This window comes from Gopherus evgoodei, chromosome 1 (genome assembly GCF_007399415.2).
Source record: "Gopherus evgoodei ecotype Sinaloan lineage chromosome 1, rGopEvg1_v1.p, whole genome shotgun sequence".
NCBI classification, from domain to species: domain Eukaryota; kingdom Metazoa; phylum Chordata; order Testudines; family Testudinidae; genus Gopherus; species Gopherus evgoodei.
Window position 1 is genome coordinate 241,589,562 of NC_044322.1, and position 23,249 is coordinate 241,612,810.

The window sequence follows — 23,249 nt, forward strand, 5'->3', positions numbered from 1 at the left end:
TGACAAGTTTGAGAATGAAAACAGTCACCCTTTGACAACCCTTACTTACCAGCGGCAAACCAATACCAGCGTTTCCAATATTCCTGGGCAATGCTGCAATACTGACTCTTCGTAGGGATGATGTTGGCTACACGAAGAAGAGCTATTAACAACTATTATGCATTGGTTAGATTAACCACTAGTTTTAGGCATGTTAATTGGAGGTGTAGATTTATAAAAGTTGATGTTTGGTTCATATAAACACTAAGAAGATACCCAGTAATAACCCCAGATGTGGTACTTCAAGTATGCTTTCTTTAAAAAAAAAAAAAAAAAAGTATACATATATATACATACATACATATACACACACACACACACACACACACACACACACACTATATGTAGGTTATTTTCCAGATTAGAAAATGCATGTATATCTGCTACTGCAAATTCTGAAATTTAAAGTGGTCTTAAGTTAACCTACTGGAGCACAAAATATGGATCCTATTGCCAACTTTCCACATTGCTTTTAGATATCTCTTGGCTCAGTATGTAAAAGACCTCTATTTTGAAGCCTTAATTATTGAGGACCCCATGAGAGCAATAGTTTTTGAACTCAAGAGAGAGATGGGCCTCAAAACCATGGGAGATTATGGACCCACTTACAGCAGCACATTGAATTGTTACGCTAACATTTCAATGGGAAAAGTTGTCTGATCAAATTAGTTTGCTTTTGTGAGTTTAGGGAGTTACAGAGAGCCCAATAGCTACAGGTTTCATGTGGATGTCACGCCCCAGTGGAGTACATGTACAAGGCAGTTCTGAAGAGCACACAGCATTCCATTTATTTTTATAATTTCAGTGGTACTGATACCTTGAAGTTGAGAGAACTTGGAAGTTTTTTATTTGTAGATTCATCTGTAAAGAGGAAATGATATTGTAAGTAGACTTTTAAAGATTACCATTGTGGAACAGAGCCAGATGGTCTGACCTGCAAGTCCTATTTAAGTTTATAGCAGCTAAGCATCTCTGGGGGAAAAAGCCCAAACAGCAAGTGTCAAAAACAAATCAGTGTTGTGTCTCTAATATGCTGGGCCAAACATGGCTACAAGGTGGGTGCGTTCATCTCACCCACTGCTCTCTCTAAAAAGAAATTTAAAAATTGCCAATAAATAAATACATACATACATACATACATACATACATACATACATACAGGAAACAGCTAGAGACTTGTAACCATTAGCTCAAACTAGCTAAGCTAGTTAACGGTGCATGCCCTATGCAGGAGGGGTCACTTCTGCTGGGCTCATTAACAATGTCTGGTTAAGTTCTACTTCATCTTTACCAAGTTAGATCGTTTTTTACAAGATGGAGTACTCTGCCTTGCCAATTTTTACTCCTTCCTTCTTGGTTAAAGAGCTTCTGCAAGGATTTGTGTGTTGTGCCCACAAGACTAGGATCTTTTAAATTTAAAGAAATGCGTTCTGATTTTCAGAGTGCCAAAAACCTCCAACTCTCATTGGAGTCTCAAAAGCTTAGAACTTCTGAACTCAGGTCACTGAAGATTGACTAGATGTACATTAAAATGAGCATCCAATCTGTAATTTACTGCATACAAGAGAAGAGTTCACCAGCCTATGTTGCACCTTCCAAAGAGGACTGCTACTCCAGGGGTGAAATGGGAGATGCTTTCAGAGATTCAGGAGGTCTGCTTACAAGTCTGAAGTTATAGTTGCCCTTAAATGTTTCCAATAATCATCCAATTGAGGACTATCAATAAGCTTTTCTTCTGCTATGCATTTACAATTCAGTATCATAACTGTACAGGAGATAAAGCATTTATATAGCACCTCCTATCCAAGGAGGTCAAGCAGCTTTATAAATACAAGCTGAAGGGCTCAACTGATGACAGTGACTAAGGCCATGTCTACATCTAAAATTTTGCAGCGCTGGTTGTTACAGCTGTATTAGTACAGCTGTATAGGGCCAGCGCTGCAGAGTGGCCACACTTACAGCAACCAGCGCTGCAAGTGGTGTTAGATGTGGCCACACTGCAGCGCTGTTGGGCGGCTTCAAGGGGGGTTCCGGGACGAGAGAGCAAACCGGGAAAGGAAACCAGCTTCGCCGCGGTTTGCTCTCTCGGTCCCGGAGCCACCCAGCAAACCGCAGGGAAGGAGACCTGCTTGCTCGGGGTTCCGGGACCGAGAGAGCAAACCGGGAATGCCGCGGTTTGCTCTCTCAGTCCCGGAGCCACCCAGCAAACCGCAGGGAAGGAGACGTGCTTGCTCGGGGTTCCGGGACCGAGAGAGCAAACCGGGAACGCCGCGGTTTGCTCTCTCGGTCCCGGAGCCACCCAGCAAACCGCAGGGAAGGAGACCTGCTTGCTCGGGGTTCCGGGACCGAGAGAGCAAACCGGGAACGCCGCGGTTTGCTCTCGCGTTCCCGGAGCCACCCAGCAAACCGCAGGGAAGGAGACCTGCTTGCTCGGGGTTCCGGGACCGAGAGAGCAAACCGCGGTGAAGCTGGTTTCCTTTCCCGGTTTGCTCTCTCGGTCCCGGAACCCCGAGCAAGCAGGTCTCCTTCCCTGCGGTTTGCTGGGTGGCTCCGGGACCGAGAGAGCAAACCGCGGCGTTCCCGGTTTGCTCTCTCGGTCCCGGAACCCCGAGCAAGCAGGTCTCCTTCCCTGCGGTTTGCTGGGTGGCTCCGGGACCGAGAGAGCAAACCGGGAAAGGAAACCAGCTTGATTACCAGAGGCTTCCTCCTTCCACGGAGGTCAAGAAAAGCGCTGGTAACTGTCTACATTGGATTACCAGCGCTGGATCACCAGCGCTGGATCCTCTACACCCGAGACAAAACGGGAGTACGGCCAGCGCTGCAAACAGGGAGTTGCAGCGCTGGTGGTGCCCTGCAGATGTGTACACCTTCAAAGTTGCAGCGCTGTAACTCCCTCACCAGCGCTGCAACTTTCTGATGTAGACAAGCCCTTAGAAAAGAAATGAAAATATGCTTAGGTTTAACAATTACCTTGATCCCCAAAGGAGTGAAAGCATCTTTCATTTTGTAGCAAGACCTGTTTCAACTCCTCAAGTTCTGCATGCTCTTTTGTATACATGCGTTTCAAGTTTTCCACATGTTGAATCATCACTTCTACTGCCTTACTGACACGGCTCTCCTAGCAAAGTAAATGCAATACTGAGTGAAAGACATTAGTTCTTCAGGACATTGAATTATGCTTTGAGTAAAACCACCCACATAATCATTCTAAATTACGGCCTTTCATATCCATCCACACAACAAACACTCTTGTCCAGGGTCTCATCTCACATCTTGATCACAGCAGCTTCCTTTTCTCAATCTTGCCTCACTCATCCATTCAGAGCATTGCTGCATAGATCATTTTCCTAGCAGATTTCTTTGACCACATCGCCTTTCTGAATCCACTAACTCCACTTTCTCTATCAAAACACAAGCTGCCTGTCTGCAGTTTCAAGGCCCTTCATGACCTATCATCTCTCATTCACTATTGAGATGTTGATTTCTGCCTGATTGCCCATGTTGGCCAAGACATAAGTAACTGGACATGATAGTAACAGGTTAGACATCTGTCAGGGATGATTTAGATCAGGGGTTCTTAAACTGGGGTCAGGACCCCTCGGGATCACAAGGTTATTACATGGGGGGTTGCAAGCTGTCATCAAACACCCCAAACCCCGTTTTGCCTGCAGCATTTATAATGGTGTTAAATATATTTTTTAAAAGTGTTTTTAATGTATGAGGGGGGAGTCTACACTCAGAGGCTTGCTATGTGAAAAGGGTCACCAGTACAAAAATTTGAGAACCACCAATTTAGATGATAATTAGTCTTGTCTTGGTGCAGGGGACTGGACTAGAAGACCTGTTGAGCTCCCTTCCAGTTCTACATATCTATGATAAGTAACTTGCCTCATTTTTAGTGGGTATGATTGGGAAGTTAAATGGATCAGTAGACTAGAGATGAGATCTCTGTATTAGCGGAGATGAGGAGGAACACCTGGATACCATTTACAGTGGACAAGATAATCCTGGAATGTCCGAGGATGTAAAAAGCAGATCATGCATGCACACAGTATAGACAGGTACAGGGATTGGTTCCTGCAGAGTAAACAAGTCAATCCCAAAGCATGTGATGCAACGTAGTTAGGAAAGCATGTGTTCTAGTGTTGGTAGAAATGTACACAAGGAGAAGTTGCTTGCAACTTTGGATGTGCATACACCCTATACCCATCCCTGCTGCTTTAGCCTGATCAACTCCATATAGCTTTGCTGTATGCCAAATAAAATGAACCTGAGTGATGAGACTGGAGGAGGTCTTGGGAGTAAGGGGGAGGGGGCACAATATCTCCATCTCCCACTTGTTAAGTTTTCAAGCACCTTCATGCTTTTCCCCATACTGTCCCTCATGCCTGGGAGATGCTTCCTGTAAACATCTGCAAAACTCATTTTTGTCCTCCTTAAAACCTCCCCTTTTTCATGACACCTATAAAAACTTGACAATGGTTATGCCACTGGTGCGCTGAGACCATTGCCTGTCTGATGGATATTATCTCACCGTACCCATCTGTCTATCCAACTGGTGTATCTTGTCTTATATTTAAAGTGTAGGCTTTTGGGGACAGGGACTGCTTTTGTTTTACTTGTACAGCACCTACCACAATAGGATCCTGGTCCATGAATAGGGTTCCTAGATGTTACAGTGATACGAATGAGTGTGCAGATAACCAACATGACAATGCTTTTTACTAATTTTGTTCCAGTGAATTGTGTACTGTATAAAATAGAAGTTCAGTTACAAATACTGAGTGGAATCTGTTAGTTTTAGACTAAAGAAAGCTTCCGTACTTTACATAAAGCAGTAATTGAATCAGATTACCTGATTAATGGCTCCCAACATCTCTGCTCTACTAGCAAGTCTGGCAGCATACTGGCTAAGGAACTGCAAGCTTTTCTGCAGCTTCTTAATGATTTCCTGTGCTTGGTTATCTTCATCACACAAAGGTGCTAGAGACTAAGAAGTTCATGGGCAGAGGGGGAGAAGTGGGGAGGAAAGAAGAGAGAAATGTAACAGTGCCGATGATTAGTAAATAAGTGAGATGCCATTCCAGAGGCTTGTGGAGCGAATGTTACTCTGCAAAGGAAGCGATCACACCTAAATGGGATTCTGCTTGGGTGTACCTGTTTGCATAATCAAATAGGTTAGGGCCAGATAATCAGTTGTAACTAAATACAGCACCACTGGAAAAAATAAAGGAGTTATGCTGATTTACATCAGCTAAGAATTGTAACCTTGACGTTCACCTTATGGTTTTTATCAGCTCACTACAAGAGCACCCAGAATAGGAGAACTTCCCATTTGTTGCTGTATAAAAACTCTTCAGTGTGTGTTATGTATATATATAAAAACAGAACCTCAGTGCTAAACAAGAGTCATGTTTTTTGACTATGTTATCAAATCCAAAAATAAATTGCAGCGAAAACTTTACATTAAGTAAGGCTGTGTGGACATTACCATTTATATTGGTATAACTTGGGTCGCTCAGGGGTGAGAATAAGCCACCCCCAAATGACATAAGTTATACCGACCTAAATGCCAGTGTGGACAGCACTATATCAGCAGGAGAGCTGTTACCACCACTCATTGGGGGTGAATTAATTAAGCTGACGGGAGAGATCTCTCAGCAGCAGTACTGCTGAAAGTTCTCTAGTGAAGTTACTATAACCTGGATGTGCAAGTGGTTCACTGATGACTACTCTTTGAGTAGTCTTTCATTTGTGGTCACACTGGGAGGATGTGATAAATATCTTCATTAGTTACTTGGATAATGGAGAGGAGAATGTGCTTATAAAGTTTGTGGCTGACACCAACCTGGGAGAGGTTACAAGTACTTTGGAGGACAGGAATAGAATTCAAAATTACCTTGACAAATAGGAGAATTGGTCTAAAAATCAATATAAAATTCAGTAGAGACAAGCGTAAAGTATTATCCTTCGGAAGGAAAAGTCAAATGGACAAAGCCAAAATGGGGAAATAACTGGCTAAGCAGTAATAATGCTGAAAAGGATCTGGGTGTTATAGTAGATTAGAAATTGAATAGGAGTCAGTGTAATGCAGTTGAAAAAAAAGGCTAACATTCTGGGCTATATTAACTGGGGTGTTTATGCAAGAAAAGGGAGGCAATTGCCCCACTCTACTTGGCATTGGTGAGGCCTCAATAGGCGCACTGTGTTCAGTATGTCCACATATAGGCTTCTAAAAAAGGTTGTGGAATCTTCGTCACTGGAGGTTTTTAAGAACAGGCCAGACAGACTCCTGTCAGGGATGGTCTGGGTATATTTGGTCCTACTTCTGCACAGCCAGCTGGACTTGAAGACCTATTTAGGTTCCTTCCAGTCCCATATATCTATGATTAAAATGTACTCTCAGGCCACTTGTACCCTCCCTCCTTCCAATCTCATTCATTGCTAACCTCCAACAGCTTCAGCCCATTCATGATCTCCTTTTTCAAGTTTTCTTCAGCCAAATCTCGGGACCTTTCTTCAAGCCTCACTCTCTTATCCAAGGTGAACAAGTCACATTTAAAGCCCAGAGACAATCTGAGAAACTCTGCCTGTTGCAGGGGGAGAGAGATTAAAAAGAAAGTCATGACCAGGCAACACTGAAGTATATTCAGTACTAAAAGTTACCTCAGAGACTCAATAGCTATTGCTAATGTATGACAGGAGGAGTTGTAGGAGAGGTCACCAGTTCTGAACCCTCCCCAACAGGCTTTGAATAAAAAAAAAAAAAAAATGCAACTTTACCCATCTCTAGTGATAGGTAATTAGTTTACCACCAGAATAGCTTCTCTCTCTCTGTCTGCATCCCCAATAGTCCATCCTGTTGGGAAAGGCAACATTAAACAATTGTGCCTGGCAACATGAACTGTACTGTTAGCACATTTGTTAGGCTGAAGCTTGTGTCTAGGCCAGAACTCTCCTTCCTCCACAAAATGACACCAGTAGAGAAAATTCAAACCCAAAAGTTTATATAGTGACAAGAGTCTCTTCATTTTTATAGCCTTCCTCCTCTGCCCTGTTTTCCTGCACTGCTTATGAGCATCTTTTGATAAATAGATTTCAGTTTCATCCTCTGAATCCTTCAGTTTCATCCCCTTCACAGCTAGCACACAGGGGGCTTCAATTGGACATGGAAGGCTGATAACACCACTGGCATGAATATTTACCTAAGTCAAGGATTAATTTCATTAATTTAAGGGGAGGCAGAAGGTTAATTTTAAAACCACTCAGTACGTTGAAAAATGCTTTACCTGAATTTCAGAAAGAAAGGCCCATTAGAAAGAGTTCTACTGGCTGAAATATTTAAGGATACAAGTAGTTAAGACTCACCTCCATCTCCTTCCCGTTAGGAGAAACACTGTAGGAGGAAAAGGAATAACCACATAAGAAGAGCATAGTGCGAAGTAAATGCAAGTGGGCATCAGATTACATGAGATACATACTTGTCATTTTGTCTGGTTTTGGTCACTTTAAGGCCAGTCATAGTGGGAGAAGAATCCCCTGATAATTAAAGAGAGACAATACACAAAATTTTAGTTGTTAGGTTGAGGAATAAACTGTCCTTAAAAAGAGGAGTTTAAGGAAGACTTAAAAGTGCAGTCCCAAGAGGGAAAAACTGCTTCAAGACTTGGGTTGAACTATTGTTTAGTAATAGAAATAGCAGCATCAATGTGCATTAGAACTAGGTTAAAAAAGTCAACAAGCAGCTCATTAGTATTTCCTGTCAATGGCCAAGACCCCAAAGAGTCAGTCCTTGTTTGATTAGTTTGTGGCCTTAACTACAGAAGTTCAGATCTGAATTTGCAGGAGTTGGATCTTCGGTTTTGCTTTCAGTCCCCACTGCAACCTCCTCTCTACAACCCACTACTTCAAGATAAGCATTATAGAAACCTTCCCAAACTCACTATTAATAGTTCAGTAAGGATCAGCACTTGGGTGGGCACAGCCAAGGCTAAAGGTGAGGCACTTCTAAAAAGGGAAAGTCAGCCTGGATTCAGTAGAAACTGCCACCCATCTTTCAGATTCTTACACTGCCCAAAGCTTTGATGGGTTGAAAGAAGTTGCTTTATATCCCTGTTGGAGTAGGGGATCCAAGTATCGTAGTTAGCATTAGGATATCATTGGGTGCAGTAAAAGCTTGGCCTGTTTGGAGACTGCCCTAAGGAGTTCTCGTTCCTGTCCAAGGGATAATACAGTTGGATTAGACCAGTGCTGGTAGGAGGTGGAAGAAGAGCATGTCTTTGTAGGATAACATTCTGTTCCTCTCCATTTTAATGTCTAATGACAAACACTTTAAAAAGTTTACACAACATAAAATTGACAAAGCTGCTTCCCTCTCCAAAGGGAGACTATAATAAGCACGACATACAAGGTAAAAAAAGTTTATATAGCTGTCAGCTCTTTACATGACCAATAATCTTAGGTTTGTGTGTTGGCAACTGCTTGTACCCTGGTAGGAACCTGGGACATTCTTGTCACTATGGTATCAGAATTGACCATCATTCCTGTAACAAACATGATCTGCTCAGTGGTCCATCAGCTCTTCACACCCAGTTGAAAACTACAGATGATGTTGCTGTCTCATATTGAAAGCAGTTTCCTCATCCTGGTTTCAGAGAGGGTTTTATGTTGCATTATACACACAGTTAAGAGGTTTCCCCATCATAGTTAAGCATTAAGATAGTCTGTTCCACATACAAGCAATAGTTCTGTTGTACAGAAAACACAAAGAAATTAGGGATAAGAATATTTAAATATTTGAGGTTTAAGACCAATGTGTTTTACTGGTACACTAACCAAGCATGCACTATGTGTTAAGTGATGTGAATTTCAGTAAAGACCACTTACCTTTTCTACCAGAAACTGTAGCAGACACTTGTTCACTCTGCTCTTTAATAGCTTCCATTTCCCCATCTGTCTCCTAAAAATGGTTGAGAGAGAAGTTATACAAACTTGCCACAAATACTTGACAATAAAGATCAGCTATGATGACGGTACTCTAGTTCTACAGTGGGTTTGTGTGAACTAATCAGATACTTTATACTGCTGCCACCGCCATGTATGGAAACTAGATCTTGAATGGGTTGAAAGGCTTCCCCTCCCTAAAGCAGTTTAAGTCTTCCTTGGAGAAGGCTCAAGTTACCTTGAAAACAACTCAGGAAATGACATTATCTAGAACTTCTTAAGCAATTAGATTACTATGCTAGAACATGAGACAGAGAGAATTTAAAGTAGGCCAGGATGGGCAGGAAAAAAAACAAAACCAACCACCACCAAGCCGGTCCCATCTGGCCTGAACCCATGAGAGGAATCACTGGACTAGATCCTCAGCTCATGTAAATCAGCACAGCTTCTTTGGCATCCAACTGACACCAGCCAAGGAACTGGTAGTGAAGTCCCTGGAAGGGGAGTCCAAGCCATGGTGGTGCTTGCCCCTTTCATCCTAGGTAGGTTTTCCAGTGTGGGACTTTTCAGACATACCAAGCAATCTGTTTCTCAAGCCACCCCATCTGTCACTTCAGCATTCCCTGCTTTCTCTTACAGCTAAAGCCAGTGAGTTGCACATGCCAGCATTCCTAGAACTTTAGCAGTCTAGTAGAGCTCTTACCAGATCTAGCTGTAATTCTTTTTCAGGTGTAGTTTTGCGATTTTCCATGATGGGGCAAAATTCATTTTGAGTTGTCAGATCCGTACCTGAAGAGAGATTCCAGAAAGTGGATGTAAAGATTTCAAAGATGAACAAATGTTACCTATTAACTAGATTTCTAAAGCAGAAACCACCACTGCTCTCTCATACCACCCCACCCCATAGTAATTACCAGAAGAAAATGCAATAAAGAGGCCTTTAAAAGCCAGCAGCACAGAGTGCTGTAGAAAGCACAGGCAGTGCTGCTATGGCACATTTATTGAGTCAAAGCATCACAACACAAAGGGCAATTCCAAGAGTTCATGTCTCCTGCAATGGCAGTTCTGGCTACAAAGAATCTTTTAAAAATTAACAAAACAAGTCTATATTAGAACAAACCAAACCAAAGAAACAGGATGTGTAACATGGTCAATGGTGGGATCGACAACTGGACTTCTAGAATTCTCTCTTTTACACTGAATTAACACTAGTAACAAACAAACGAACCAGTCCTACAAAGCCTATCTTATTCTTTCAAAAGGCAATAGACATTATGGTTGGCACTATTGAAAGCAACAGTAGAGATCCACCAATAACTCCCTGCCTCTATATTCTGCATACATATAGTGGTGTCTTAGATAGAAGTGGAGTGCTGACAGTTTAATACCACCTGGAAGAGACAGGACAATTGGATATTGAGATTTCAACTAGCACTAATAGGATCCAAGCTATGGGCATAGCTCTGCCATCCTATCCCATTTTGGCTCTATGCTAAAGATTGTGTGCTTCCCAGTCATTGATAAGCCAAGTGAAATATCTTCAGCAATGCTGGTCTGTTTTTCCAAGAAGAAGTTCATGAGGGTAAATTAGAAAGGAAAATTACTAGTGAAGAAACAAATACCTTAAATCTGGCATATAAAATTAGAGACTTCAGAACCCAGCCCAAAGGAAGATGAATGTTCAGAAAAAGAATGACATCTCTGGGGTCTATTACTGACTAAATTAGCATATTCTAGAAGTGCATTCCAAATTACAAATTGATATTTAAAACAAGTGTTCCCTGCTATTCTGTGCAGTGTACTCTAAGTCAGCTTTTATTAAAAATATATATGGTGTATATGTACGATTTTCCTTAACTTAGGCTTGTGTGTACTCAAGGAGAAAAGTAGGGCCATTTGTTTTACTAAGTGAAGGAAACACATTCAGGAACAGAGATGAGAATAGTGTTGCTTGACCCCTTAATGAAAACTCGCACTTTTCTTCTTCCATTTGTTTTAACAGAGCTAGTCAGATGATTAAAGATTTTGAAAGGTGTTCTGGGGGAAGTGTCTGAACTCTTCCCTCTCTCTCTCCCCAACCCAACTTCTCTCCAGTGTTTTGGGCTGCTCAAGTTTGACATAGATTGACTGATGTTTCCCCATTTCCCTTCAACGGATCATGTGGCACAGTGTTTTAGAATCTTTTTCATTCGTTCACATTTTCAGAAAAGCTGCATTAAATGTAATGCTTATGAAAGGTGCCTGGATTACCAGCCCTGGCAGGAGAGTAATCACCTTTACCAACTCATTCTACATGCCCCTTTTTGCAGTGTCCTAAGCCCTAATCCTGCAATGGTCTCTGCCCAGGCAAAGCCCTATACTTGTGCAGAGCCCCAGTGAAATCTGGAAGCAGTTGCAGGCCAAACAGTTATTTTATTCTGAACATAATGTAGACAGAGAGCGTTGCACAAATTCTTACTCAACTTCCTCACTTCAAAAAGATATGTTGGAAGCAAGCAGTTTCCCCATCACATGATAAAATCTTCAGAGCAGCTACAATACCTGATACATTATCATTCAGATCCTTATCTTTATTTTTCTTCATTGCTATACAGGTTGATGTGTCTTCGTCTTTTGCCCACGAAGCCTCAGACAATTGTGTCTCCATGGCGAGCAATTCTATAATAGGAGGCAATAGAAGGCAGAGCCATTACTACTAACAAGCTGCATATACTCAAAGGAATCTTATTCAAACCTTTCAGACAAAATTCATGGATCACTGTGCTTCCACTTTAAGAACTTACCAGTTGATATAGCTCTCTCCAAAGAAGATGTAATATCTTCTTCTTGGAATGGTGTTGAATGTTCACTGCCAAGACAGGAAAACACTCAGACATTCATGATCTGACAGGTCTGGTTAATTTATTTAAGAATTAAGTATATACAGAGACTAACCTGGACAAGACTGGATTATCCGATGTTAAAGACAAAGCACTACTCTCCTTAACAAAAGAAACGTTAAAGAGTTTTAGTGTTTATGCTTGTAACAGGACATAATTTCTTGTGTAAAGCAAATTTATCAGGTCCCAGTCTTAAACAATTCCTTTAGATGTACCTAGATCTGGTTGAAATATGTTCATTTCAGTAAAGAGGGGATTAATTAAAAAAAGTTTGCACCATCCTCTGCCAATGTTTTTCAGCCAGTTCTAGATGTATAGTGTATGTTTTAATACTGTCACTAGCAGGGAGGTGTAATTTTGTTTTTGTAGAAGTAGTAATTTTGGGGGAAATCTGTTCATATCTATATTTTTGTTACAAAAAAGCTGTACTCCTGACCTTTATGCCAAAGAGCTTCACACTTTGATTTTAAAAAGTGTGTCATTTCAAAGAAATGTCACGATGCTAGATTACCTCCTCCCTCTCCCCTCGCCCACTTTAAACTGAACAGAGACTGTGATGCAAGTCTTAAAGAGACACATAGCCACTTGGCCTTTCCTGCCATTTGTTCCCCCCACCACTTTCAAAGCCATGCTACATTGCTCACCAAGATGATTTGGGGACATTGTCCCTTCCAGAAATTCAGAAAGCAACACTAGAAAAAGCTCTGCAGCTGCATTAAGTGTTGCTTCTATGAGACAATGAGCTTTTTTGCTCGTGTTAGATTCCATGTTGTTTAAGAGATGAACATTTACATTCAAGTCTCCATTTTTGATTCCTACCAATAGCAACATTGAACCACAGCCACCAGATCTTAGAGCAGAAAGGCACTTGTTTTTTCATACTAGCTTAATGATCATAGTAACTTTGTTTCACCATTAAGGGACAAATTCTTCTCTCAGTCCAATTTGTTGCACCTGAACAGACAGACAAGTCTGGCCCCAAATCGATAGCACTTCGCTGATGCAGAAACTACCTTTTAAAAAGCTTTAACTTTGAATCCCGTGTGTATTTTATATTTTATTAGCATTGTCAATTCCTTGGACCACTACCACAAAGCAAATACACTTGGAGTTATATTAGCATAGTTCTAAGATTTTGGTTTTGATTCCCAGTTATCAGTAGTTAAATTGGAATTTTAGGAGGTTTGCATGGCTTTTGTGGCCACTCCTCTCAGTGTGTCTAGGGAGTGCATTTGCTTTAATGTGCATGTGACAAAGACTAGTAATGCTATTGTATTGGATTGCCGCACTACTCTGGTTAACATTATGCTGTCTCCCTGACTCATTTTATAATAGTACATATACAACAGGCTGTCCTGTGCAGGGTGGTTATCACAGTTTGTAGGGGACAGAAGCTCTTAAAATTAAAATGGTAAGAGTGTCTTGGAGAATAGCTTTCTAATAGCAGGTAAATAGCTTTTGGTGTTCCTTTATTATCCTGTACCAGCAAGGAGATAGATATTAAGTGGATCTATCATGTGCTAAAGTTGTTTGGAACATAGGGTTCTGAGGGAAAAATTTAACTCCCCCTGAAGCGAATGGGAGACCAGCCCACTTATTCAAGGGGAGAATTCCACCCCTGTACAATATAGAAAAATCCTGTTACGGTAGCCTAGAAATAATGAAGGTGAAGGAGAAATTTAATGAGCCCATCCATGGAGGACATGCTGACTAAGAACCTGAGCAGATATTAAAAAAAAAAAAAAAAAAAAAAAAAAAAAAAAACACAGAAGGGAGGGAGGTTAGGAAAGGAAAGTAATCAAAGCATAGAGATAGGAGTCGGCTGGAGTTTATCGGAGAGATGTGCAGTATTGGTAACCTCCTCACATTTTACATTTCTGAACCTGTTTCATTTTATAAGAGTGGGATCTAGAAGTGAAGTGAGAAGAAATCTTTATTTATGAACTTTCTTTCTACAGAAAAAGCCTCCATAAGCTTTTATCATAGAAACATGCCACACAGCCGACAGAGTTCTGAAGGGACAAGTGACTATGGACTACTTGATGCTTAGGTCCCCATGGGGCTTGATTTTTAAGATGCAAGCTCAGCTGTTTCTGAAAAAAAGTGAGCCCCCTTTCAAGATGTTTTTAGTTGGGCAACCAAAAGCTGAGCAACTAAAAATAAATTATTTAAAAAATAAATAAATAAATAAAAGCCCCACCAGACAGCAGTACTGTGTATGTTCTTCAGTTTCCTTTCTCCCCACAACATTAGTTTAAGGATCAGTGAATAGAGTTCAGCTCAGTCATCTGGATGTTTCCTCATGCAAATCTCTGCTATTTATATTCTTATTTGAATTCTCTCTTGGGCTTAAGGAAGCTACAGTGTTTTTATTTCTCTAGGGGAGGGAGCAGTATACTGGAATGGAAACAAAAAGACTCAAAGGCATTTATAATGCAGCACTGCCTTGAAATCAAGAGGGACTGACCAAAGCAAGAGACACCCCCACATATAAAGAAGGAATAAATTCGACCCCTCAGTGACAGTTACATACCAAAGGAGAACTGAAAGCTGTTCTATACTTTTCAACCACACCTACTTCTTTTCCAAGACTTTAAAGCATTAAGAACTGTTAAATCCTATCTCTGCAACTCAGAAGTTTCAAAAAAAAAAAAAGGCCACACTGTGGCTTTACTATCACATCTATCAGTGTACGCCAGAGATACCTGCCTTTAATAGGTTTAACAAAATCATGATTTTACAGAAATTCAGGGCACAGTTACTACCTACTATATGCAATATATCAGGTCATTCTAGCAAAGCAAAGTAAAGTAATGATTTGCAATGGAGTTCAAACCAGCTCTGTTTACAAGTGTGAAAAACGCATGAACTCCTTATAATATTGATATCCCTTTATTCTCTAGGCCTATTTCTTATAAGGAAATAATTAAGAGTGTGTTTGCTGATTCACTGTCCTCCAGACACTACCTGTGTTGTAGCAGTCTTCTTGTGAAGTACTCCTTGCATAAAAGTTTACAGAATCCCAAAGGAACCAATATATAGTTCCTTGGTGATGCGTTGGGAAAGCTAGTGTTTAGTTCTAAGCCTCCAGCACAGAAAGATTAGTTTGACTCACACAAGAGCTAGAGATTTAAAGCAGCCTCAAATCCCTATTCTGACCATGCTTTGACAACACACACACACACACACACACACACACACACACACACTGTAATACAAGTATAGAGTTACTTACATTCTGAAGGACTTACTATAAGCAACACCTGCAGGTAACCACAGTTTGATAAAATGCTACAGAGACACTCTTCCTATTAAACATGAACATTCAAATTTTGTTCTGCATCATAATTTAGACCTGATATGGGATACCGCCCATTTGCCTTTCTTTCAGTTCAGACCTAGAATCTTATCCCAGGGAAGAAAGAAGGATTATAAACACTACACAAAAGGGATTCCAACAGAAATGCAGAGGAACCCTACCCAGAGCCCAAAGGTGTAATTTTGGGAATAAACTGGAATTACAGAACTATACAAATATGGAGTGTGTTATGTTGCTTTAAATGTACACAACAGTGCTGGTCAAAAGTGCTGTGTGGACAGCTGTGTGAAACAGGCCTTCTAGCTAGCTGAAGCAGAAGTACAATATGGGCATAGCAGTGCAAGGGAGGGCTTACTTACTTAGCCTCCATACCAGTCAACCAACCTATCTCAACCCCAAGATCACACTAATGTGGAAAGAGTGATTGAGTAGCTGCGTCATTTTCTCCTTTGCTTCTCCACCAAGCGTGGATAAGGACTATTGCAGATGACTGGGCTACTTCACAGTGGGCAGGTCTGAGGTTACTAACCCATTTGTAGCAGAAAATGATTTCACTGTTAGTCTAGATTAGGTTGCACTTTCATATGATGCAGCAGTAGGAAAAAAAGTGTTATTGTATTAGTCTGACAGGCCAGATGCAAATGTCGCTGAAGTCTGGGGTTTGAAATCCTGATCTCATTGACAAAGCTCAGGCACATTTCCAATTAACATCACAATTAGAAAGTGTACAGTGCCGACTAGAACAGAAAGTAATGTTGACAACCAGCAATCAAGGCGAGAACCAAGGCTTTACTCAAATGTTCATCTGCATGTCGTAACTTGTCACTTTCTGTGGGACTAAGGACCATTTATTTGGTCTTTTTCCTCACCTTAAGCACTGAGTGGACAGACACACTATCCCACCGAAATCTAGATGCAAAGCTGAACTACACTATATTGGGTAAAGCATCAATCACCTTGTTTTTCTTAAGCAAAGATGGATTTTTGGAAGAGCACAGTCATAATGTAACAGTTTTCACAGAAGGAAGTATACAGAAAGACAATCAAATGGGATTATTAAAATGTAAAGATGCTTGCTGGGCTTTTTGTTTCATCTTCCCCCAACCCACATGTTGCTGGGAATGGATATCATTCATGCTTTACCAATAGAGGAGTCCCTTGTTACTGAAAAAGGAACAGTCATTTTAAGATTTGTACATTGAATAAAGAGTACTCCGAGTTAGAATATAGGATTTAAATACTCCTAAACTTTGATCTGGATTTGAACATCACAGGTCAAGTACATTTCTGGAATGTTTTATTCCAATCACAGTTGCTAAAAGAGATACACAACTGAGATTGTCTCCCAATAGCCTGCTTAAAGAAAGGTAAGTCGGCAGAAGTCCACTGATTTACCAATAGAGCAATGTCGATTTACCCACATTGAAAATCTGGCCCCTCATTTCTATTTTAAAGTCAGGGTACTATTGCAAGTAAAGGGCTACCAAATTTGAAGGCAAGATTGCTGAAATTAAAGATAGCACTAACCTCAGTAAATAGAGAGTCCATTGTAGTAGAGGAGGCAACACACCCTGCGTCAGTCTGGTTACCAGAGCATATCTTCCACCTGGCAGCATAAATTTTATTTGCATATTGCAACAAGATCATATTTGGATGTTTTCCTTAAATTAATTTTACACAAAAACAAGAGTTGAAGTTCGCCACTGTGTCTTCATGGAGATTGGGGCCAATCCCCAACCATGACAGATACATCATTAAACTAAACAAGTCTAATGAAAATGACATTGACAGACAATAACAGAGGAGTCACAGGACTTGCTGAGACTTTCAGTCCTCTGTTTGCAATGCAAACTGATTTTTAAAAGTGTAACGTGGCTGCTTCCTCAGCAACAGCCACGTCACACTTTTAAAAATCAGTGTCCAAAAAGGGCGAAATCAGAGAGACTTAAGAGGAAGAAAATTTTATACCACAATGGCTACAAAAGCATCTCTGGTGCTTTGATGACCCTGTAAATTATCAATTTCTAGTCACAGTCAGGAAGGGCAGTCTAGGGGATGGCACATTAGCCTGGAGCTCAAGGACCTGATTTTCAGTTCCAAGTTCAGCTAAGCTTCCTGTGTGACAGTCTATCCTGCACCTCAGTTCCCCCATCTGTAGAATGGGAATACCACCTCCATGACTCACAAGGGCATTGTAAGAATAACCTTTATTAACGAACGGGAGGCACTCTGGTTCTCCAGTGATAAGGGACATAGATACCAGGATAGCCAGTGATACCATTATTTGCTCACTAATTCAGAATATAGTGTCTCATTCCCTTGCAGTGATGCTGTAGTAGTAAACAAGACCAGATTCTTGAAGGTTAACAATAACAGAAACTGTACTAGAACAGCTAGAGAATGGCTGTCTTCAGCATCCCTCAAGAGTCTGTGGTAACACTACTTGTCCAGTCTCCCTTTCCCCCAACCCCAGCCCAAACATTGTTTTGCTCTCTTACTTGTATCCCTCCAGCATCATGTCCAAAGTAGACTCATTTTTCAGATCCTCCCTTTCAAACGTAGAGAGTGCTCTGGTTGCTACACATGTGAGACCACTGCTTGTGAACACTCTTGGATTCAGCTCTAGGATTTCCAAGGCCAGAGCATCTGTTAACAAAGATGCAGACTTGAAATAATGAGAAGGGTATCAACATAAAAATTTACTAGCCTGTCAGCTGGGTAGATGTGGTCCTTTTCTATCAGATATATCCACACCCTCAGAGACAATAAACTTGACTATACATTTGCCGTTTCATTCACTTGCTACTTTCATAGGTTATTAGTAAAGGTTCAAGGAGCTGTAGAGAAATATAAGCAGACTACAGGTGAATGGACATAACTTAGTAGGATCCATTTTTAAGGGGAGCATGACCAGCAGTCCAGGGTGCGCCAGTGACCATTGACACACTTGCATTTGAGCAGTGGTGTCCATTTGCCACACTGCAATGCTAGCAGCCAGTCTCTACCTCACACAGCTTTCTGATTTGCCAACTGTATATGGCATGTTGAAGCAGTGGCATCATGGGGAGATGGGAGGATAGTAATGTGTCGGAGGCAAGGCAGCAGCACTTACTGTAGAAAGTAACATTGTACATTGCAGTGGAAATAAAACCTTGGTTAGAGCAACCCTGGGTTCCCATACAACAGAGACCCGTAGGCAAAGGGAGGAAATGAAGACACTGCATAAAATGACATCTCTGCAGAATCAGCATACAGTGGCATTATGGGAAGGTAACCGATTGGCTAGATGAAAGCTCATTGACCCACGACTATACCATGACATAGCCTGGACTCTCGGGTACAAGCTAAAGCTTGGGATAAATGAAGCAGACAAAACTGGGATGTTAAAAGCTCAGTTTTTGATGCCTGTCATATACAACATAAGCTAAACCGCCTCATCATTAGTGCTGGAGATTGATGGTACAGCCATTTGTTTTGCACAAGAAAAGCTCTTCAGTTGCCATTGCCAGTTGTCTGTGAGATGGCTCATGAACACAGCTATTCTTTAAATCCAGCCAAGCAAAGGCATCTCAGGTAATTCGTGGGCATTGTTTATACCAATTAAAGCCAATAGCAAATTTTCACCATAGTGAGTCAGGACAGATTTACACTGAGGCACAGGCAACAGATACTTATAGCAAAGAATATCTGCGCTTGAGAGAACAATTTCCATTATTGTTCATCTTTTAATCCTTTTCTATTTTAGATTTAGCACCATGTTACCTTAGACAACAATTTTAGGTCATCCACCAACCACTTATGCGCTTCAAAAGACCAGGGTACAAAAGAAGGCAAAAAAACATAGAAGAGTAGCCAGCAGATCTTACCTAGCAGAGGTGTAGAATACCAGCATGAGTATCTCAAGGAAGGTGTCTTGGGAAGTCCAGTGCCCTGACCTGCTTCTTGGCCCCCAAATCTTTTGAAGGCGCAAAGGTGCTAGATGGAGAAGGGAAAGTGTATAGCAGGTTATTGTTCATCATGTTACTTACAGGAGAGCCTAAGACCAGGTGAGCATGTTCTCATTATGCTAGGCACTGTACACACAGAATGCTAGACAATCCCCACCCTAATTGACAAGCCTAACATGGGGTGGGGGAAGGGATACAATACACAAGCAGCGTGGACAATGGGATGGTGGCAGACATGTTAGTGTCATGTTTTTTGGGTAGTGGGTTTAGTTAGGAAGGGATAAGCCAATTAGAAAGTGAAGTAAAAGGAAGGGGACACTGAAGGAGGTGGTGAGCGGGACAGGGCAGAAGAGGGTGATAGGGCAGGTGTGGAATGAAGCTGAGCTGAAGAGAGGGTGAGAGCAAAAAGCAGAGAAAGTCCAGTGAAGACTGTAGAAAGTTGACAATGTGTCTGCTTAGGCCTTTTCTCCAATGGCTCCTACAGGCTTCCCTCTGCAGTTCCCCTTCCCCTCCCACTAACAGACCCAGTCCCCATGGGGTAGTGGGGGAGGAGGAGGAGGAGTATCATCTGCATTCTAATTCCCCCTCAATTGTATATGCTAACGGTTGTTCAAATAAGGCCTTTTACTCCTGAAAACCAAACAAAGAATGTGTATTGGAAAGGATTTACACAGCAGTAGCCATTCATCCACATGTGGGGGAAAGGTGTTATTTTAACATGGTTCTGAAACCAAGGAAGTGTCTGTATTTTAAATGATGAATTTATGACTTCTAGCTTCAAGAGCTCTAGTTTGAGTTTCAGCTGAGTCTTCAGCTTCTAGTCCTTCAGAGAATTATCACCTATGTCTTAGAACAGTAACTTTTCTAATAAGCAACAGAAGACCATCTTTTGCCACATGTGTTTTACAGAAGCTGAAGGCAGGGACATTCAATGGAAGATATACACCAAAAAAGTTTTAATTTGCAAAACAAACAAACAAACAAAAAAAAACACAACAAACCAACCTCCCTCCCCCCCTTGTGAACCCCTCAACAAAACAAAACAAACCAACTTTGCAGACAGAAGTCTATCAAGAGATCTAGATTTCAATTTCCCAGGTGCACAATGTTTACAGAGTGACAATATAAAGCAAGGCATAAAAAGAAGAAAAAAATGAGTGAACAACAGAATAGCGTTTATTCATTGTAAATTCTTGAAGGCTACTCTTAAAGCTGTTAAAAAAAAAAGTTACCAATTTTGGCACAGTTCTGGTAGAATCAATGTTTTTCCCTTCCCTGTGTGACAGGGGAAAAAAAAAGTATAGGACTAAAAATAGTGGCCAGAATTCCTCACTATCTTCTCCTTTACTGTTTTTTGGTTTAAAATGGACAGAGGACTGTAGTCACTAGACTCCCCATCTATGCAACTCTGTTGTAATAGAAAGATAGTTAGGGCTACTGAACAGGGAGGGATAAGTACACACTATTACTGCTTGTAGAAGCCATACTGTCGGTTGGATTAACATCCTTCTATTGGAGGGATTCTTACAGTTAAGCAATCAGAGTACTACCCAATTTAACCAATTCTGCTTTGGTTTAATCTTTACAAAAATTTAAATTTTACTCATGCTAACTGTGTCTAACTTGACTCAGTTTCCTGTGTGTGTACATTTATGCACATGTGGATGTGTTTGCAGGGCCTTAAAAAAAAATGTTGTACTCTAAGTCTTTTGAGGGAACACAACTTTATCAAAATAAAGCCCGATCTTTTAGTACCAGAGTAAATAAGGTTATAGTAATAGGGCTGTTGAAAGTGTCTCCTTGGATGTATTGGTTTTGACCAATTTCTGTTTACAAAAAAGTGAACATGAAGCATTGTGATAATGTTAAGTTCCATTGCAACATTTTCATTAAAATGTTAAGTGAAAGTCAAAATGGAATGTTTCATATGGACTCAAATTAAGGGATTCCGTTTTGCAGGAAATTTAGAAAAGGTTTTTTTCAGTTCCAGAAGAGATGGAAGGGATTTTGCACTTAGGATTTTCCCCACAAAACAGAAAATCTTGTCCTTGCCCATCTCTGTTACATAAAGTAGTGCATTTACCTTCCAGCGGTGGCAATAGGGAACACTGATGTTCTTCTGCCAAGCTGGCATAGAGTTGCCACAAATGAAGAGACATTATTAAATTTCCCTCGGACCAAGTTGGATGGAAATTTTAAAGATGAAGTGTTGCTGCTGCAATATAAACCCTTTTCTATTATCCTCTTTCTTCTACCAGACACACAGTCAGTGCTCCCATTTGCCTGCATCCCCTGCTGTTTTTTAAAATGGCCTTCAGAACAGTGAAGGTGCACATAGTTCAGTGTGTGGCAGTCAAACTCACTCAGATTTTAAACAGGGAAGATATGAAGGTAACATTCTTTTAAGTACATGACCACCACCAACTGTTGACCAGGAGTGCCAAACAACATGTTCCATACTGAACCACGCAGTGACGATGTCTGGCTCAGGTGCTTAAGGAGGGGAATCTGAGGGATACATGCCGATCAGCCTGCACAGTTCACTTCAGCCAGTACATTTACACAAATTAAACACTAGGGAAAAAAGTAGCTCAGTTGTTACAAAAATGGCCCTCAGATGGGACTTTAGACAATTTGTAGAAGGACATTCACCCTGGTGTCCTCTGTGCCATGAAATGCTCTCCACCACCACCAGGTGAGATAATGGATTTCATACCTGACACAGCAATCCACAAAGTTGCCCCTTAAACAGTTTCTCTCTCAGTGTGTTAACAGCGGCTATGAAAAGACATTTATATAATCACTGCATGTTAAAATTATGAAGAACCACTTTAGATGCTCTTATGTTTCCTTTTAACCTTGTTTTTGCCTATCTTGGATGAAGTTAAATTTTCACCATCAGCTATTTGTACCTGCAATCTTCATGTATTCTTACGATTTTAAAACAGATGCATACAAGAGACCATATTCCACTTCAGGGGAGATAGATCAATGCCCAGGACATTTTCATTAATTTTCCTTTCCTTTTTTAAATACAGATTTGGGCCTCTGATTCCAGACCATATTTGAGATTCTCCCTCCCATGACATAGCATTTTGTTGATTTTATTTTAGTTTTCAACATTGCACTCTGAGGCTGGAAAGTGCTCTGAAGAGCAAGGATAGTCCTTTGTCCACTGTCTGTACAGTGCCTAGTGCAATAGCCCCACCCCCTGCAGCCCTGAACACTAGTGCAATACAAATATTAACTGTATTTTGCTTTGTGCATCATTGCAATAATACTTTGGCAATGGAAACATGATTAAATTGCATCTTGTTCCTCTTCCACAGATTAGAATCCATCTCTCAATAGCCACATTAGCTCTATCAGCACTAGCTGCTCTAGCAATTAAGGGTATGCTAAGGTACCAGAGACTCTAAACATAGGGTCAATTCTGCCATCCTTACTCAGAGCAAGTAATAACTTCCTCAGCAAATCCCCATTGATTTCAGTACTGTATTGGAAGCATTGCTAGCAGAGGGACTACTTGTGGAGTAGTTTCTTCTGCAATGTGAGCGGAGGTGTCAAAGTGGCCTTAGGAAAGAAAGCAGCCGTGACTGACCACACAAAGGGAGTACGAGTGAAGTGGTACTATTTTCATCATCAATTCTATGTCCATAACATTGTTAAGAACTATCTTTAGAACGTTCCCTGTTCAACAAGAGACTGTCTTAAAATTTGGGAGACTTCTCAAATAGGAAGTCAGTATAACTCCACTGGCTTTGTTTACATTTAAAAATGGGATCTCCCGAGCCAAACAAGGGTTTTGGTTTTTTTTGGTGTTTATTTTGTTCTTAGGAATTACACTCTTGCCAGAGCCTACCAAGCAAAAAAACACATCACTTTCCATTTGTACACCTCTTCCACGTGGCCAACAACATAAACTAAAGGATGAATGTGCAAATGCAGTGTGCGCAAATGCAGTGAGTAAAACGCCCACTTGAATACTAATGAATATAGCTGCATCCTGTAAAATCATCTTGAGGAAGTTTCTGCAATACCAGGGCATAATATTCTTAAGGGACCAGTTTCAGCCAAGTGCTTAGGAGCATGCCTCTTCCTCAGCTCAGCATAATCTTCCCA

The 23,249-nt window shown here is 41.0% G+C and overlaps 1 protein-coding gene across 1 annotated transcript in view; it reads right to left on the minus strand.

The window, feature by feature from the left end:
* The window catches only part of LOC115638950 (lymphoid-restricted membrane protein-like), a 63,399-nt gene that overhangs the window by 2,357 nt on the left and 37,793 nt on the right, over positions 1 to 23,249 (minus strand). The window contains 16 exon segments of the mRNA XM_030541124.1: positions 50 to 127; positions 857 to 900; positions 3,010 to 3,157; positions 4,895 to 5,029; positions 6,489 to 6,629; positions 7,408 to 7,435; positions 7,521 to 7,578; positions 8,926 to 8,998; positions 9,686 to 9,771; positions 11,524 to 11,640; positions 11,766 to 11,830; positions 11,917 to 11,963; positions 16,708 to 16,786; positions 17,679 to 17,826; positions 19,047 to 19,155; positions 21,844 to 21,905. Coding sequence (XP_030396984.1) covers positions 50 to 127; positions 857 to 900; positions 3,010 to 3,157; positions 4,895 to 5,029; positions 6,489 to 6,629; positions 7,408 to 7,435; positions 7,521 to 7,578; positions 8,926 to 8,998; positions 9,686 to 9,771; positions 11,524 to 11,640; positions 11,766 to 11,830; positions 11,917 to 11,963; positions 16,708 to 16,786; positions 17,679 to 17,826; positions 19,047 to 19,155; positions 21,844 to 21,905 — 1,418 coding nt within the window.